General features: G+C 39.5%; 1 protein-coding gene across 1 annotated transcript in view; it reads right to left on the bottom strand.

The window, feature by feature from the left end:
- The window catches only part of BMP2K (BMP2 inducible kinase), an 85,777-nt gene extending 69,560 nt beyond the window's left edge, over positions 1–16,217 (bottom strand). Inside the window, exons 1-5 of the mRNA XM_050945249.1 lie at positions 16,086–16,217; positions 9,669–9,774; positions 3,836–3,978; positions 3,278–3,399; positions 184–265 (exon numbers count right to left, since the gene is read on the bottom strand). Of these exons, the coding sequence (XP_050801206.1) occupies positions 184–265; positions 3,278–3,399; positions 3,836–3,978; positions 9,669–9,774; positions 16,086–16,142 (510 nt within the window). The 5' untranslated portion in view covers positions 16,143–16,217. The remainder of the gene's footprint in view (positions 1–183; positions 266–3,277; positions 3,400–3,835; positions 3,979–9,668; positions 9,775–16,085) is intronic.
- Positions 16,218–16,736: the final 519 nt, after the last annotated feature.

Genomic DNA, 16,736 nt, shown 5'->3' with positions numbered 1-16,736 from the left:
CTCTTTATTACCATTTCCCACACACTATTTCTGTTGCAAGAAGCCACATCTTATTCGCTCACTGCAAAGCCTTTACTTTGTAATTTGAGATGTTAACTTCCCCCCCCCGTCCTTTTTTTTTCTCTTACTTTTAACAAAGCAGAACTCCTCTACAAGAATTAGACCACCTTTTACGTTACTTACCCAGATATCTGCCTTGGTAGTAACTGGTTTTCCTCCATAAAGATTGATCATTTCAGGAGCTCTGTATGACAGTGTTGTATACCTAGCAGAAAATAAGTCAAGTGTAACAGAGATGAAATGGAAGATTTGCAATATACCTTTATTACCCACCATTCATAAGCTAATACACACTAATCATTTTTAGTGTGGATAACTGTCCACTACAGATTACTTACAGACTATGTAAAATAAAATCATAGACTTTAAGGTTAGAAGGGACCATTATGGTCATCTAGTCTGACCTCCTGTACAACACAGGCCACAGAATCTCACCCACCCACTCCTGTATCAACCCCCTAACCTATGTCTGAGCTACTGAAGTCCTTAAATCGTGCTTTAAAGACTCCAACGTGCAGAGAACCCTCCAGCAAGTAACCTGTGCCCCACACTGCAGAGGAAGGCAAAAAAACCCAGGGCCTCTGCGAATCTGCCCTGGAGGAAAATTCCTTCTCGACCCCAAATATGGCGATCAGCTAAACCCTGAGCATATGGGCAAGATTCACCAGCCAGCACCTAGGAAAGAATTCTCTGTAGTAACTCAGATCCTACCCCATGTAACATCCCATCACAGGCCACTGGGCATATTTACCGCTAATAGTCAAAGATCAATTAATTGCCAAAATTAGGCTCCCCCATCATACCATCCCCTCCATACACTTAACAAGCTTAGTCTTGAAGCCAGATATGTCTTTTGCCCCCACGGCTCCCCTTGGAAGGATGTTCCAGAACTTGACTCCTCTGATGGTTAGAAACTTTCATCTAATTTCAAGTCTAAACTTCCTGATGGCCAGTTTATATCCATTTGTTCTACTAAGTCATTGTAGCATTCCTCAACAATGAGCGATGCTGTGTGGATTGATCATTGACCATCTATGGGGACATGGCAGTAGACATGCTGCTTATAGGTCAGCCAAAGTTTTTGTTTTATGGAAAGAATTTTCTGCTGTTTTTCTATATTCTTAGAAGAATTACACCAAGTTACAACTATTGCAAAACAAATACACCAAGTTTATGAACACAAAAAAAGTTTGTCTAAGGTATCAACTGGAACACCTGATTTTAATAAAATTAGGGAAATGATCAACATTTAGTTCTTGTTATAGATTATCTTTGGAAGCAGCTAAATTACACCTTAGATTGTGGCATTTTAACTTATCATTTTTTGGTATTTTGTTCACACTACTCTAAAGGTACTACACATTAACAGATCAGTCCCCTAGTGAAGTTCTTAACATGAAGCTAATGCTAGAAACACGGAGCACGGAAAGAGAAAGATGGAGATAGAAAAGCCAAGAGTGATTTTTCAGAGCAGTACATCTACTACTATTTTTGCTAACTTTTCTTGATAAATATTGCACTCAAAGCCAAAGCCAAACTCAGATGCTGAAGTTGCATCTTTGAATTGATTCTTGCTAGTTAAAAACAAAGTATATTCCAGGATATTGAGTCTCATATTTGCAAATAACTGTGTGTTTATAAAATGTAACGTATCATTCCCAAATGTATGTATCCTAAATAGTAGTTTCAAAAAGGTGTATATTTATTTTCCATTTAAGTCCTGAATAATACATAGTTACACTCTAGCATCAACTATCTTTAGCAGGCAAGAAAATAAACAAAATTTTAAACTTTAACATATATACAATGTCTCTGATTAAACAAAGTAGAAATGGCATGGGTGTTACTGGATCCATCATTAGGATAGATCTAGATAAGGGGTGGCCAACCTGTGGCTCCAGAGCCACATGCATCTTCAGAAGGTAATATGCAGCTCCTTGTATGGTCACCGACTCCAGGGCTGGAGCTACAGGCGCCAACTTTCCAATGTGCCTTGAGGTGCTCACTGCTCAACCCAGGGCTCTGCCACAAGCCCTGCCCCCACTCCACCCCTTCCCGCCCCCTCCCCTCAGCCTGCAGCACCCTCACTCCTCTCCCACACAGCCTCCTGCAAGCCACGAAACAGCTGATTGGGAGGTATGGGGAGGGAGGGGGAGGCGCTGATTGGCAGGGCTGCCGGTGGGTGGGAGATGCTGGGAGAGGGGGCGGGGGAGCTAATGAGGGGCTGCTGACACACTACTGTGGCTCCTTGGCAATGTACATTGGTAAATTCTGGCTCCTTCTCAGGCTCAGGTTGGCCACTTCAATGTAGACCTTCGTAAGTTAGTATGAAGCCTTTTTCCAGCATCAGCAATCACGTAGGCGGATTGAGCCGGCTCTTATTAGTTGTCTTTCAATAATACCCAGATATCTCAACACAGGATCAGGGCTTCACTGTGCTAACAAACTTGCACTTCAAATAACTCTGAATCTAAGGTCTCACAATTCTGCAATTAACAACATGTTGGTACAATAGTTCACTTGTATGCTGTAAAATGCAGGTCAGGGGCCTAAATGGGAATAGCGAGGCTTAGAACACTGCAGGTTATTGGGGGAAAGAGCTGAGAGGGTAAAAGTAACACAAGGTTGCATATATTCTAAGTGAAATGTATTATCTAGAGGCAAACTTTCTGTAATTACAGGTCTGTCGCATCTTACGCTGGGGTTATGTTCTGCAGTCAGCGCGTAAAGCAAAAATCGCGTATAGTCAAAATTACATTGAGTGTAATGGCGGGCAGAATCACCCGCACTACAGGTACAGTATTAAAATTGTTGTTTTTCCCTTTTTTTGTTTTTGTTTTTGCCAACTGCGTAAAAATGAAATTGCGCATGTTAAATGCGCGTAAGATGTGACAGACCTGGACACTCTACTGTTAGTATATTCACTTTAAATTTTGCAGGAATTGTCTGTAGGTTAACTGAAATAGCATCAACATTATCAGGTATTCCTACTATCTTGCTATGCCTATTTTAGGTATTGGCATAGCCCCGATCATCACTAAGGAAGTGGAAAAAACATTACTGTTAACAGGAGTTGTGCACTTAAATCAACACTTTGAACACTAATTTGTTCCTAGCTAGGCTCTTATGTTTCCATTAACGTATATAACATGTAATAAGTTCTGTGCTGCTAAGAAAATTAATTAGTGCTTACGAATAGCCATTTAAGTGAACTTACTTTTTAATTTCTTCTTCAACTACATTAACACCATCTTTCTGAGGATTAAGGAATTTGTTAGTGGCACTGCCAAAGTCACAAAGGACATAGTTTCCATTGTCATTCAACAAAATATTCTCTACCTTAAAAGGAAAAATGAAACAATCAGGTAAACTGACAAAATGAAAAATGAAAAAAACAGGGTAGTGACCAATTTTATAGAAAGCAGCTAAGTCTTCCCTCTAACTTTAGTTAGTGATGACAAACCTGCCATGTACTAATATCCTGAAAATTCAAAAGAAATTTAGCATTAATAGTACAACTATGACTTGATCATTACCTCATTAGGCCATCAGTAGTGCCAAAATCTATTCTACAAGAATGTGATGCCTAACCTACCTAACATTTCACATTTAATCTTCTGGGTACAGTTCTGCAGACAGACTTTGTTCCCCTCCCCTTATATAAGTGGGCAGCTTTTGCACACTATGAGATGTCTTCCACATTACAAGCCATTTTTTGACAGCTGCTCAGTAGCAGCAAACATTTCAGCTCATTACCTTTTACTGGAACTCTTACCTTCAGGTCCCGGTGAACTATTGGGGTTTTACAGTGATGCAACCTGGCAACAGCTTCACAGGTGTCACAAAATATCCTCAGTACTTCTGGCTCAGTAAAGCCTGTCTGAAGTCTCTGATTCATCTGATTCACGACTTGCCCCGCTACAGTAGAAACATAACTTTGTAAAAGTAACAACTCTTTTTAACGATCTTTCAAAACGTTGTGTGGCCTTTAATCAAAGTTTGAGTTTCTATTTAAAATGTTACCTACATGCACTATAGCCAATCAAAAATTTTCAACCTCTTGTCAAAAAATTAAACAAGTTCTTAATCAACCACTCTTGCTGTTTTCCAAACAGGGCTAATACAACCCCCACCCCCATACATGTACAGAACAGGCAGAGTTAGTTACCCTTAATTTTATTAATTCCTAATAAGAATCCACTGCTCCAAACAGAAGGTAATTCAGTGTTCAATCCCACTTAATGGTGGCAAAAGGAATTTTTTGAACTGAAATATGAAACCTCCCCACACGAACACACTTGCTAACCTTTCCCAAATCCTTCCAAAGCTGAGAAGGCACAAAAACTGCAAAGCTTATTATAATTTGGAAGTACAGAAATAAGCCACCACGCAGATGTCACTATTGCAATATCTGCCATCTGACATCGCTTCTTCACCTGCCTAAACAAAAACTAGTTGATAAATATAGGGAAAGTATGTCCTAAGAATTCAAGTCTTATTAGGGAGGCAAAATTACAAGTAAGAAATCTGTTTTTTTTCCTCTTCTATTGGATTCACTGTCCTGGACAGGAGTCCTAATTCATGAGAAGTAACACTCAACCACCATATAGGAAAAGTAATAGGAGTACCAGCGTAAAGAGTATCACAATAACAAACGGTTGTAGGACATGTTCTAGTTCAGCTGAAAGCTATGGGGCTGCATGCAGGAATCAATAGGTGAAAGTTCTCTGGTCTGTTTTTTTATATACAGAAGGTCAGACTAGATGATCATAATACTTCTTTCTGTCCTTAATATCTATGACTCAGTGACAAAATTGACCACTGTGTAACTGTGCCAGAAATTAGAATTAAACAGAATAGGAAGACACAATGGAGACTATTCAGCAGTCTTTGAACTCAAGATTTCCACATGCAAAACGAATAATTTTCTCTAACACAAAATTTTATTTTTTAAAATGTACATCTTTATTCTGAAAAGCATGGACAGCTGACAGATCTGTTGCTCAAGAACTACTATCTGAAGAAACCAATTCACTTTTTCTATTTCAGAAAGAACATATTGACCAAATCACAGTGTTGCAGGATTTTTTCAGAGAGGACTTATATAACACAGTGGAGGGAGAAACATCTCTGGCAGAATGAGCACCAAACTCTCAGAGGAAGTTCTTGGATTACTAGTAATGTCTGGTGATCACAGAGTCATTTCTTGCACTATATTCCACTAAAGTGGAAAAAATAAAGAGAACACTTGTTTCCCAGAGACAACTCCCTTGTAAAAGGATCTCACAGAGAGCCAAAGAGAAAACATCTATTATCCTCAGTGCAGGCAGACATACTTGAAGGAAGGTGTAGTCAGTTCAGCAAGTGTACCTCCAGAGAGAGGTTTCAGAGAGCTTGATTCAGACATCAATACCTATTAATTATGACTTCAAAGCAGCGGATCAAATGAGAAATGAATTTATTAGCTCAATTTTCTACTCCATGCAATCAAGTTAAACTTACATTTAGAAACAGAAGTTTTTTAATTGCTCATCATATCACAGAAGCATAGAGTATCAGGGTTGAAAGGGACCTCAGCAGGTCATCTACTCCAACCCCCTGCTCAAAGCAGACAGATTTTTGCCCCAAATCTCTAAATGGCCCCCTCAAGGATTGAACTCACAACCCTGGGTTTAGCAGGCCAATGCTCAAACCACTGAGCTATCCCTCTCCCTCTCCTGTTCTCATGTTATACTTAGCGCCCTTCGTTTTCAGTTATTTTATTTTTCTGAAGAATGTATCTGTTTATTAATACGACGACAAAAACACGTGAAAATTGGAGGAAAACATTTAATATTTCTGGGCAGATATCAGGGTTGATTTTGGTGGACAGAAGGACGGGGGAAAGTATTCAGTAGATTAATGCTTTGGTGAATGGAACTAAATGCGGTTTGCTACAGAACTAAAACAGAACTCAAAACACAATGCCAACTGTGAGTTTAAGAAAATATCATCTCTAATCCCAAAATAAAACTTTTCATTTGAATAAACAGTTTACTGTTGTAGACTTAGAACTATTAGCCTATAAATATTTCCTTTAGTAATTGGGCCACACCATTTGCAGCACATACACTCAACTTCATCCTTTTCTCTCTTTTTTTAAACCAAAAAAACAACCTTTTGAATACTTCCTTGTGCTCTGAAATGTATTCTGATACAGATTTTCCCAATTTTAGTATGTCAGAGCTTTAAACTGTTAGCAGATAACAGCTTGAAATGTATACATGGTAGGCATGAGATTCATGAGTACGTTCATGTGCATACGCACTTCAGGAGCTTGAATGCATGCATGTTCATTTATTGTGTGCGCGTCTTCCAGACTAATACATAAACTTACTTCAACAGGCACCTTTGCATGTACACACACAGACTAATGTATTATCGTAATGCATATCTCATGCAATACATTGTATTTTCCTAATAAATCAAGTTATATTTTATAACTATGAATGATACAAACGTAGGGTGAAAGAAAATCAGAAAAAAAACCCAAAGAATACTTTTAGTAAAACCTGGGGTTGGTTGGTTGGGCTTTTTTTTTTTGTTGTTTTGTTTACACTGATAATGAAGGGGCTTAGTTATACTACACATAGAATACTTTCTTTTATGAGATTATGAGCCTTACTTTCAGATGCTAGGAAAATGTAGCTCCTACGAGTTTCAAAACCACACTTCATAGCACACAAGAATGGCCCTACTGGTCCATCAAGCCCAGTATCCTGTCTTCTGACAGTGGCCAATGCCAGGTGCCCCAGAGGGAATGAACAGAGCAGGTAATCATCAAGTGATCCATCCCCTGTCGCTCATTCCCAGCTTCTGGCAAACAGAAGAGGAAAAAAATCAAGTAGTATCAGTTTACTTAGCTTACATTAATATCAACAAGTGGACAAGCCATAAATGTTTAAGATTTTACATACTGAAATTCAAAAGTTTAAATCTCAGAAGTATGCAAAATCAAAACACTACTCAAGATTTGAGCTGAATTGGTGAAATGAGTCGAGAGTCAATTTTTAGATGAACAGTTGCAAACTATACTTATGCTATATAAACATATGTTTAAAAGACACTATTAAAACTATCTGCAGTGTTGTTATAGCTGTGTTGGTCCAAGAATATTAGAGAAACAAAGTGGATGAGCTATGAGGAGCTTGAAAGCTTGTCTCTTTCACCAACAGAAGTTGGTCCAATGAAAGATATTACCTCAGGCACTATTAAAACTAAAGTGAAGCATTCAGAAGCCCTACTTATGCACTGAATGAGGCAGAGGCAAGAGTCTGAGCAAGGGTAGTATGTGATCATATAATTAAAGGCTCTGTCTCCCTTAATGCATTTTGATAAACAGAAGCTGCACAAATAGCAACCGGAGTTCTACTGTTTTGGTAATCCGAGTGCTCAACTTCATAGCCTTAAAATCCTTTTAACAGTTTTTTTTCATGTAATTTCCTCAGTTTTCAGTTTTTTAAAACCACCAAGCAACATCATGTGCAACTGTACCAAGATCCTGTATGGATTTTCAACAGGATATGAACCCAGAAGCTTCACATCCATGTCACCCTTTCTACCATCTCAACTGAAATAAAATGGAGTTACATCTCACTAGTGAATCTGTACCAACCTAGGTAAAATTCTAAGACAGTGTAGCTAAGTGGATGAGACCTGGTCTGCCTTACTGGAAAAGTGACCTTGTGCAAACTCTCAGTAAGACCTTTTATATGATAAACCCTACCTTAAGAAGGGGGAAGGTATCACGTCTTGTTCATTGACCACTATGAAAAGTAGTAGTATTAGTGGAAAAGCATGGTGTTCTGGTCCCCTCTCCTAAACTAAAGATGCTTTTTGACAGGGAAAACAAGAGCAATATCCACAATTGAATCACCTATGTTATCCCTTGAGGTTTAGTTCTGTACAGAACAATGCAGGAGCTTTCTTAGTCTTGTGACTTAGGCTAAGTGATCAGCACAGTGATAAAACCATCCCCTAAACCAAGTACATAAAGGTGCGGAAAAGTTTAAGAACTATAGTTATCTAACTAAACTAAGTACAACAAGAGAAAAGGCAGCTGGAAATCTGAGGGGTACAGCAGACATTTCCTTTACCCTTAATCAACAGGAGAAGTAGTAGTAAATTCAGGCTGTAAATGTTGAGCACTATGGAGGCAGCACTCACATGGCTCCCAATTAGCATAGCTTTCTAGAAGGTTGCAGAAGCATACAAAAGAGTGCCTCACAGCAACAGTGAGAATACATACAAGCTACAACAACAATGCAGAATCTGACTGGTCTTTCAAAACAGAGATCCAAGGATATCACATCAGGCAGTTCACAGAAGGCCAACTGACAAGCACTTTACTCTCACTCACTGGTTCTACTGGCAGTGCAGACAAAGGCCAAATACCCTCAAAGGGAAGGCACCTGAAGCATTTTAAGCACCTAAGCACCTAATGCGCAGGCTTATGGAGAGCATTTTATTTTCACATGGAGCAGACACAGCGACTTTGAAATCCAAGTAGTTCTCCAGATTTGCCATAACTGGATCCTAACACTTTTCAAAATTTGAGCTAAACTACCGGAATAGATTTCTATACAAAAGGGGAAAAACTCAAACTATACTAGTAAATTTAAGAAGCTAGATATTTGAAAAAGAGGGAATGATTCTGAAGCCACTTGTATTGCCTAAAACAAAAAGAATGGTTATAGATCAGGACATGAGACACCATTATTTGGACCTCCATGGCCTCCATCCTCCACTGAATAAACTGACTTAAAACAATTTAAGGAATCAGTATGATCAGACTGCATGTTACCTTACAGTTCATTATCTGGAGCAGCAGCTTCATGAGTGAAAAGATATTCAGTTTTGCAAAGTCTTCATTCCCAAATCAATGTACAAATGTATTCTGAGATTTGTTAGAGAGAACAAGGAACTGGGACACTTTACATACACCTCTACCCCGCTATAATGTGACCTGATATAACATGGGTTCGCGTATAGCGCGGTAGCAGTGGGGCTCCAGCAGCGCTTTAAAGGGTCCAGGGCTCTGCCTGCTGCAGGGAGCCCCAGACCCTTTAAATCACTGTTAGAGCCCGGCCACCCCTACCCTCGGGCTGTGGCAGCGGGGCTCCACCAGCGATTTAAAGGGCCTGGGGCTCCCCACAGTGGCTGGAGCCCAGAGCTCTTTAAATCACCGCCGGAGCCCTGCCAGCCCTACCCCGATATAACGGAGTTTCAGCTATAATGTGGTAGGGATTTTTGGCTCCCCATAACCCCGTTATAGCAAGGTAGAGGTGTATTTATGTAAACATTTATTTTTTTTTCCCTCTTTTCTGGTCAGATCTTGATATAAAGAAGTGTAGGATGAGCTTTTCAATATTCCCAGATTCATTCTTTCTAACACTTAAGAACAAAATCAAGTGTGATGGTGTTTTCAGTGGTCTTGACCTTAATTAAGAAGATAAGCGTGTTTTTTGCCAAAATACATATCACATCTTAGGAGATAACCCTAGACACTAACTTTAAGAACGTTTTACTTATGTTCATAAAAATAAGAAATCCAGCAGTAGTTTACTTACCTCGACAATATTCCATTAAGATGAGCACCTCCCACACATTGTCGCTAACAGAATTAACAGCACAATCTAAATAGCCTACAATATTCTTGTGCCCAGAGAGTTCTTTCTGAAACCGAAAAAAAAAAATCAAATCACATTTGGAATAATTAACATTTAAATAAAGTCTAGAAAGTATAAAGATAAGTCTGTATAGAGACAGAAGAATTCTTGGGAATGGAGTCTTTCATCTCTCACTATGCTTGAAAAGTCCCAGGTAACTGTTAAAAAAGCATTCTAATAGCTACTTAGGAGCTTACGTCAAGTGAGTAGGTATCAACTACAATTGCCAGGGGACAAGTGCCCACATCAAAGAAAATATTAACAGTCAACCCCATCTTAGACTCAGCTAAGCACTAAGAATCAAACAGAGCATAAACATAATTCCTCCAAAAGACAGGACAGTGTGAACATGCTTGGATTGCCACTATTTATGCTGCGCCCAAATAGGCAGTCGGGTTCAATTTACAATACTGTCAATTTGGCAACTTGATAAACACGAAGCTCATTTCAAAAGAAAAATGTTCTCTGTGACTTTCATCATTAAGAAACTCCAAAAGGTTAAGATTTAGCAGCTATACTGCAAACATTAATGGACTGTGTGTTACATTAAAAAGGACTAATGGAAAATAAGTCAAAATCCAGGCAACTTGATCCATGCCTACTACAAAGTTAACACATGGTCAATCTCCAGAACTGTCACAATCCTTGATTCTAAGAGGACTAGTGGAAAGTTATGAGAACTTTCCCTCACAAACCATGTGAAAGTTACACCACACGAACCTTCAGTGGATGCAGAAGCTGCTTTTTATAATTAGAGACAAGGAACTCCACCTCTAATGTACCCTACTAGAGAAAAACCTGATCAGGGAACCATTTATTAGGGTCCAAAACCAGCTCATACTATGACAGCATTCTCTTTTCCAGTTACAGTAACTCCTCGCTTAATATTGTAGTTATGTTCTTGAAAAAAATGCAACTTTAAGCAAAATGATGTTAAGCGAATCCAATTTCCCCATATGAATTAATGTAAATGGGGCGATTAGGTTCCAGGGAAATTTTGTTCACCATACAAAAGACTATATATATTATATATATACATACATATATATACACACACAGTATAAGTTTTAAACAAACAACGTAATACTGTACACAGCAATGATGATTGTGAAGCTTGGTTGAGGTAGTAAAGTCAGGGGATGGAAGAGGGTGTGCTATTTCCCAGGGAATGTCTTTCTGGTAAATGATGAACTAGCACTCAGCTGAGCCCTCAAGGGTTAGCATATTGTTGTTAATGTGGCCTCACACTCTACAAGGCAGTACAAATAGAGGGAGGGGAGACAGAGACACACTGTGTGTGTGTGTGTGTGTGTGTGTGTGTGTGTGTGTGTGTGTGTGTGTGTGTGTGTGTGTGTGTGTGTGTGTGTGTGTGTGTGGGGCGCACTGCCCCTTTAAGGACACTAACCTCACTCTAAGTACACTGCCTTTTTAAGTAGATCAGCAAGTTGAGACAGCAGCTGCTGCCAGCAAGCTCCCTCCATCCTGAGCCCTGTTACCCGCCCCCTCACTCTCCCTAGTCTATAGAGATGGGGTAAGTGCGGGGGGCAGGAGCAGGGGGACACCCCTGACATTAGCCCTCTTCTTGCACCCCCCCTCCCAGGAGCAGCTCCAAGGCAGAGGGCAGGAGCAGCACGTGGTAGTGGCAGGAGGGACAGCTGAACTGCCCAGCAAGTGATAGTCTGCTGGGCAGCTGCCACACAGGGAACTTAGGGGAGTGGGGAGCTGATAGGGGGGCTGCTGGCCCACCCCGGTTCCAAGCCCCCACCAGCTAGCTCCAATGGGCTGCTCTTCCTGCAAGCAGTGGACAAAGCAGGCAGCTGCCAAACAACGTTATAAGGGAGCATTGCGCAACTTTAAACAAGCATGTTCTCTAATTGATCAGCAACGTAACAATGAAACAATGTTAACCGGGACAACTTTAAGTGATGAGTTACTGTAGTTAAGTAGCCAAAAGCAATGTATGCTGGACAATTCCCAGTCATATCTTCATAGATTCCAAGGCCAACTGGGTCTATTGCAGTCATCTAGGGTGACTTCCCATATAACATAGGCTGTATAACTTTCCCCAAATAATTCCTAGAGCATATGTTTTTAAATCAAGATGGGATCTTTTCTAAAATGGTCAGTGACAAGGAATCCACTATGACCCTCCATAAGTTAATTATTCACTATTAAAAACGTACACCTTATTTTCAGTCTGAATTTGTCTAGCTTCAACTTCCAGCCATTAGATCATGCAATGATCACGCATATCTCCCCATTAGACTGAAGAGCCCATTATTAAGTATTTGTTCCCCATATAGGTACTTATAGACATAATCATATCACTCCTTAACCATTTTAGTTAATCTAAATAGATTGAGCTCCTTGAGTCACTCTAAGGCAGATTTTCTCATCCTTTAATCATTCTCATGACTCTTTTCTGAACCCTCTCCAATTTTTCAATATTCTTCTTGAATTGTGGGCATCAGAATTGGACACAGCATTCCTGCAGCGGTCATACCAGTGACAAATACAGAGGTAAAAATTACCTCTATTCCTACTCGAAATTACCTGGTTTATGCATTCAAGAGTCAATCACACAAGTCCTTTTGACTACAGCATCACAGTGGGAGCCCATATTCAGCTGATTATCCACCATGACCCTCAAATATTTTTCAGTCACTGCTTCCCAGGACAGAGTTCCCCATTTTGTAAGCATGGCCTACATGCTGTGTTCCTAGATGTGTGCATTTAGTTATATTAAAATACATGATGTTTGCACATGCTCAATTTACCAAGCAATCCAGACCACTCTGTATCAGTGACCTGTCCTCTTTGTTATTTATCACTCCCTCAGTTGTGGGTCATCTGAAAACTATCAGTAATGATTTTTTTTTCTTTCAGGTCACTGACAAATACATGCTAAATAGCAAAGGGCTAAGAACTAATCCCTGAAGGACCCCCTCTAGAATCATATACCTGCTTGATGATGATTCCCCACTTACACTTACATTTTGAAACTTATCAGCCAATTTTAAATCTATTTAACAGGTGCTGTGTTCATTTTTCTCATCGTTTAATCAAAATGTCATGCGGTACCCAGACAAATGCCTTACAGAAGGCAAAGTATATCACATCAGCACTATTCCGTTTATCACTCAAACTTCTAATCTCATTAAAAAAAAAGATATCAAGTTACTTTGGCAAAATCTATATTCCACAAACCTATGTTGATTGGCATTAATTATATTACCCTTCTTGAATTCTTTATTAATCAAGTTCCATATCAGGTGCTCCATTATCTTGCCTGGGATCAATAATTGACCCCTGTCATCCCGTTTACCAATTTTAAGTATTGGTGTAACATTAGCTTTCTTCTGCTCTTCTGGAACTTACCCAGTGTTCCAAGACTTATTGAAAATCAACATTACCAGTCCAGTTCCAGTAAGCTCCTCTGTTAGCTCTTAAAACTCTAGGATGCAAGTTATCTGGACTTGCTGATTTAAAAATCTTTAATAGTGGTTATTCAATATGCTCCCGAGATAGCAGCGGAATGGAAAGAGTGTCTTCATATGAGACTACATCATATGTTTTTTCTCAAATGCAGAACATAAATAGGTATTGAACACTTTTTCCTTTTCTGCACTATTAATAATTCTACCATTGGCCTCTAATAATGGATCGAAGCCATTATCAGGATTCTTTTTGTATCTAATATATTTTTTTAAAACTCATTGTCCTTAACTCTGCTAGCAATAGATTTCTCCTGGTGTTCCTTTGCTTCCCTCACAAATCTTCTAAAAATTCTAGCTTTCAGTTTATATTGACTGCTATTTACATCTCCTTTCTTCCATCTATGTTTAATTATTATTTAATAGTTGTCTTCATTTCCCCTCCAAACCAGGTCAGATTTCTAACTAATACTGCCTTCTTCCTTGATTGTAGCTTTTGGAGCATCTAATAAAGCGTTCTTAAACAACTTCCAATCATCATCCGCAGGGTTGGTTTTCTACATAAAATAATTAAGACCCTCTCCTCCCCATAGATTTATGGAGAACATGGTGGCACTGTCAGAATCAAGAGAACTTTTTGAAATACTGGTCTTTAACAGTCACTTTGATCAGGATCACTTGTCATGCTCTAAGGATCTTTTAAAGAGTTATACAGTACATTTTAAAGATCTGTTGCTCACCAGGAAGAAACATCAGATCAAAGCCATGAACCTGTGAATATGCAGCCATATACAACATGCTTCAGGTATCAGATGCTGCTCAGAATGGACTTGATAAAATTATAATACAGGCAGTACACGTGAATGTTGTTCTGCAGAGATATTGCCCTGGTTGTTGTAACCTAGTACAGGACTGTTATGGGTTCGAAAGGATTTTCTGGCCAATTTAAAAAAAAAAAAATAATCAAGAACTTCTGCATTCTTCATGTTTGCTTCGCATCTATCTTTGTTATTTCTTTGGTTTAAGCTCAACTATGAGCCAAATCCTTAAAATTTAAGAGATAATTAAGTATTTGTTCCCCAGATAAGTACTTATAGACTGCGATCAAATCTTTCTCTGGCACTGAAGCCCAGTTCACTATCTCTAAGTACATAAAACAAGGATCCCAACCACAATTTCCTGTTCCACATGCCATACAAGACCCAAGGACTTTTGTATTAAAAAGTGGGGCCATGAAAAGGAAATAAATAGCATGGACACTAAGCAGTGGTGCAAGCACAGTGGTATGGTATACTGTACCAGTAAGGTATTTAAAGTTGGTACGGCGTACTGGAAAGACACAGGAAGAGCCTGCCACAGCCGTTCCACTCAGCTGCATCTCTCAAGTCCTCCTGCCTGAGGTCTGTACAGCAGAAGTCTGCGGCACAGTGGAAAGAGGACAGAGCCCCTCCCCACCCCCTTCCCAACGTGGAATGAATGTGGATCACGGGGAGGGGACGGGGACAGCGCAGGGGCCCCAGGCTCTGGGCGGGGTCACATGGGGAGGTCCCGTGCCCCCCCACTTTGTGTTCCTCCCATGAGTGCAGCATATCAGCAAGAAATGATTTCTACTTGCATCACTCATACTAAGTGAGGGCACATGACCAAGCAGCCGCACCCTTTATATTATTTCTCTCATGTATAGAGTGGGGTTGGCGTAAAAAAGTGTACTGTCTTAAGACATCTGCTCATTGCATAGTGTTTCAAATATAAAGTTCTTACTGCTTTCTTCTCAGGTAGAAACTCCAAAACTAACTGATTAAATCAGGTTGGGCTTTGGGTTCTTTAGCACATCAGAATGGTTTACCAGGTTCCAACCAGTTACACCTGTACAAACACATTGCAGACTAGACTACTACAAGCATCATTTAGCCAGCAGAACCTTGATTGTCACATATAGTGCTTTCAGAGCTTACAGGTAGAATTCACAGGTCTGGCAAATTATTATTATTTTTTTTTTTTAAACGGAACACATTTGACACAGAAATAAATTAACTATGGAAACCTACATTGCCATTTTTACCATCACTTTTGCAGAGTTATACTTTAGAATAGTTTTAATGTTACGTGTTATATGGAACACTTTAATTGATATGGGGAATTATGATTTTGAGGTTTGGAAAGGAGGCATTCCATGAGAGGATCTCTTCCTAAATTTTTTACCTTGTGAATCATGTGAAAGAAGTTATATGCTGTCTTTTTTTTTGGTAGTGTGTATATTTTCTTTTATACATGGAACAGAGTTTGTCTTATAAGACAAGTGCAGTAAATTTGCATGTTCTCAAACCTTTTAACTAGGACTCAGAAGGCTGAAGAGCATGAACACATTAGCAATAGCTTTCAGGAAACAATAGTGTTTAATGAAGAAATTCTAACATAGGCTATTGGAGTACAAATAGAGATACACACTGAGATTGCTAAAAAAATGACTTTATGCAATGTTGGGCCCTAAGGCATTTGCACACTGGCCTTGGCTTGCTGCAGTAACACCAGCAAAGGTGCCTGCACTTCACCTTCACAGATCAGTCACTCCAGATACCCAGAATCAGGGATCAAGACTTTTTCCCACCTCTTCACTCAGTATTTATTATGTATTTATCTTTTCAGTGCATCTCAGCCGCAGCCACAAAAGCAGCAACCATCTTTGAGAGAGAAGGGGTTCACAACGGTTTCTATCCAATTCTACTCCCTGACCAGCTAAGAGTAACTAAAGCACAATTCACATTCCATCTTCCAAACATAGAGGATATCTATATTCCTAATCTCACCCCTAGAAAAGTAAAACTGCAAAATTTCCATTCAAATCCAGGCCTGCTATATACCATCAAATAGCTGCTTTACTTACCATAATTGTTATTTCTCTTTTGCAAATGTTGAGGTCAGGCACATTATTAACATACATTCGTTTCAATGCACAGCGTACTCCACCATGGGTACGCACCAGGAACACAGTGGAAAAGCCACCTGAGGAAAAAAAATTACAGAGAAGTCAGACCACTTGAGTTTCCATTATTCCAGCAGTTCTCAAACTTTTGTACTGGTGACCCCTTTCACACAGCAAGCCTCTGAGTGTGACACCCCCTTATGAATTAAAAACACGTTTTTATATTTAACACTATTATAAATGCTGAAGGCAAAGCATGGTTTGGGGTGGAGGCTGACAGCTTGCAACCCCCCATGTAACAGCCTCACGACCCCGAGGGGTCCCAACCCCCAGTTTGAAAACCCCTGCATTATTCCTTTAAAAATATAACACTTTTTCAATCAAGTAGGAAGTCACTGACGCTTTGGTCCTCTTGTAATTGTACTTAATTCTTGGTTAACAATTTAAGGCTCCTACGATATATGTTATGCAGTGCTATTGGCTGAAAAAATATTTATTTCACATTAATGTTAGTCTGTCAACTCCAGCAACTCGTAACTGTTGCCATCCGCAGATGACAGTAATGAAGCTTTTCTGAGAGTTTTAATCCAGGATGACCAGTGCCATGTTTTA

This window comes from Gopherus flavomarginatus, chromosome 3 (assembly GCF_025201925.1).
Source record: "Gopherus flavomarginatus isolate rGopFla2 chromosome 3, rGopFla2.mat.asm, whole genome shotgun sequence".
In the NCBI taxonomy this organism is placed as follows: domain Eukaryota; kingdom Metazoa; phylum Chordata; order Testudines; family Testudinidae; genus Gopherus; species Gopherus flavomarginatus.
This window is presented reverse-complemented; position numbering and strand designations above follow the sequence as displayed.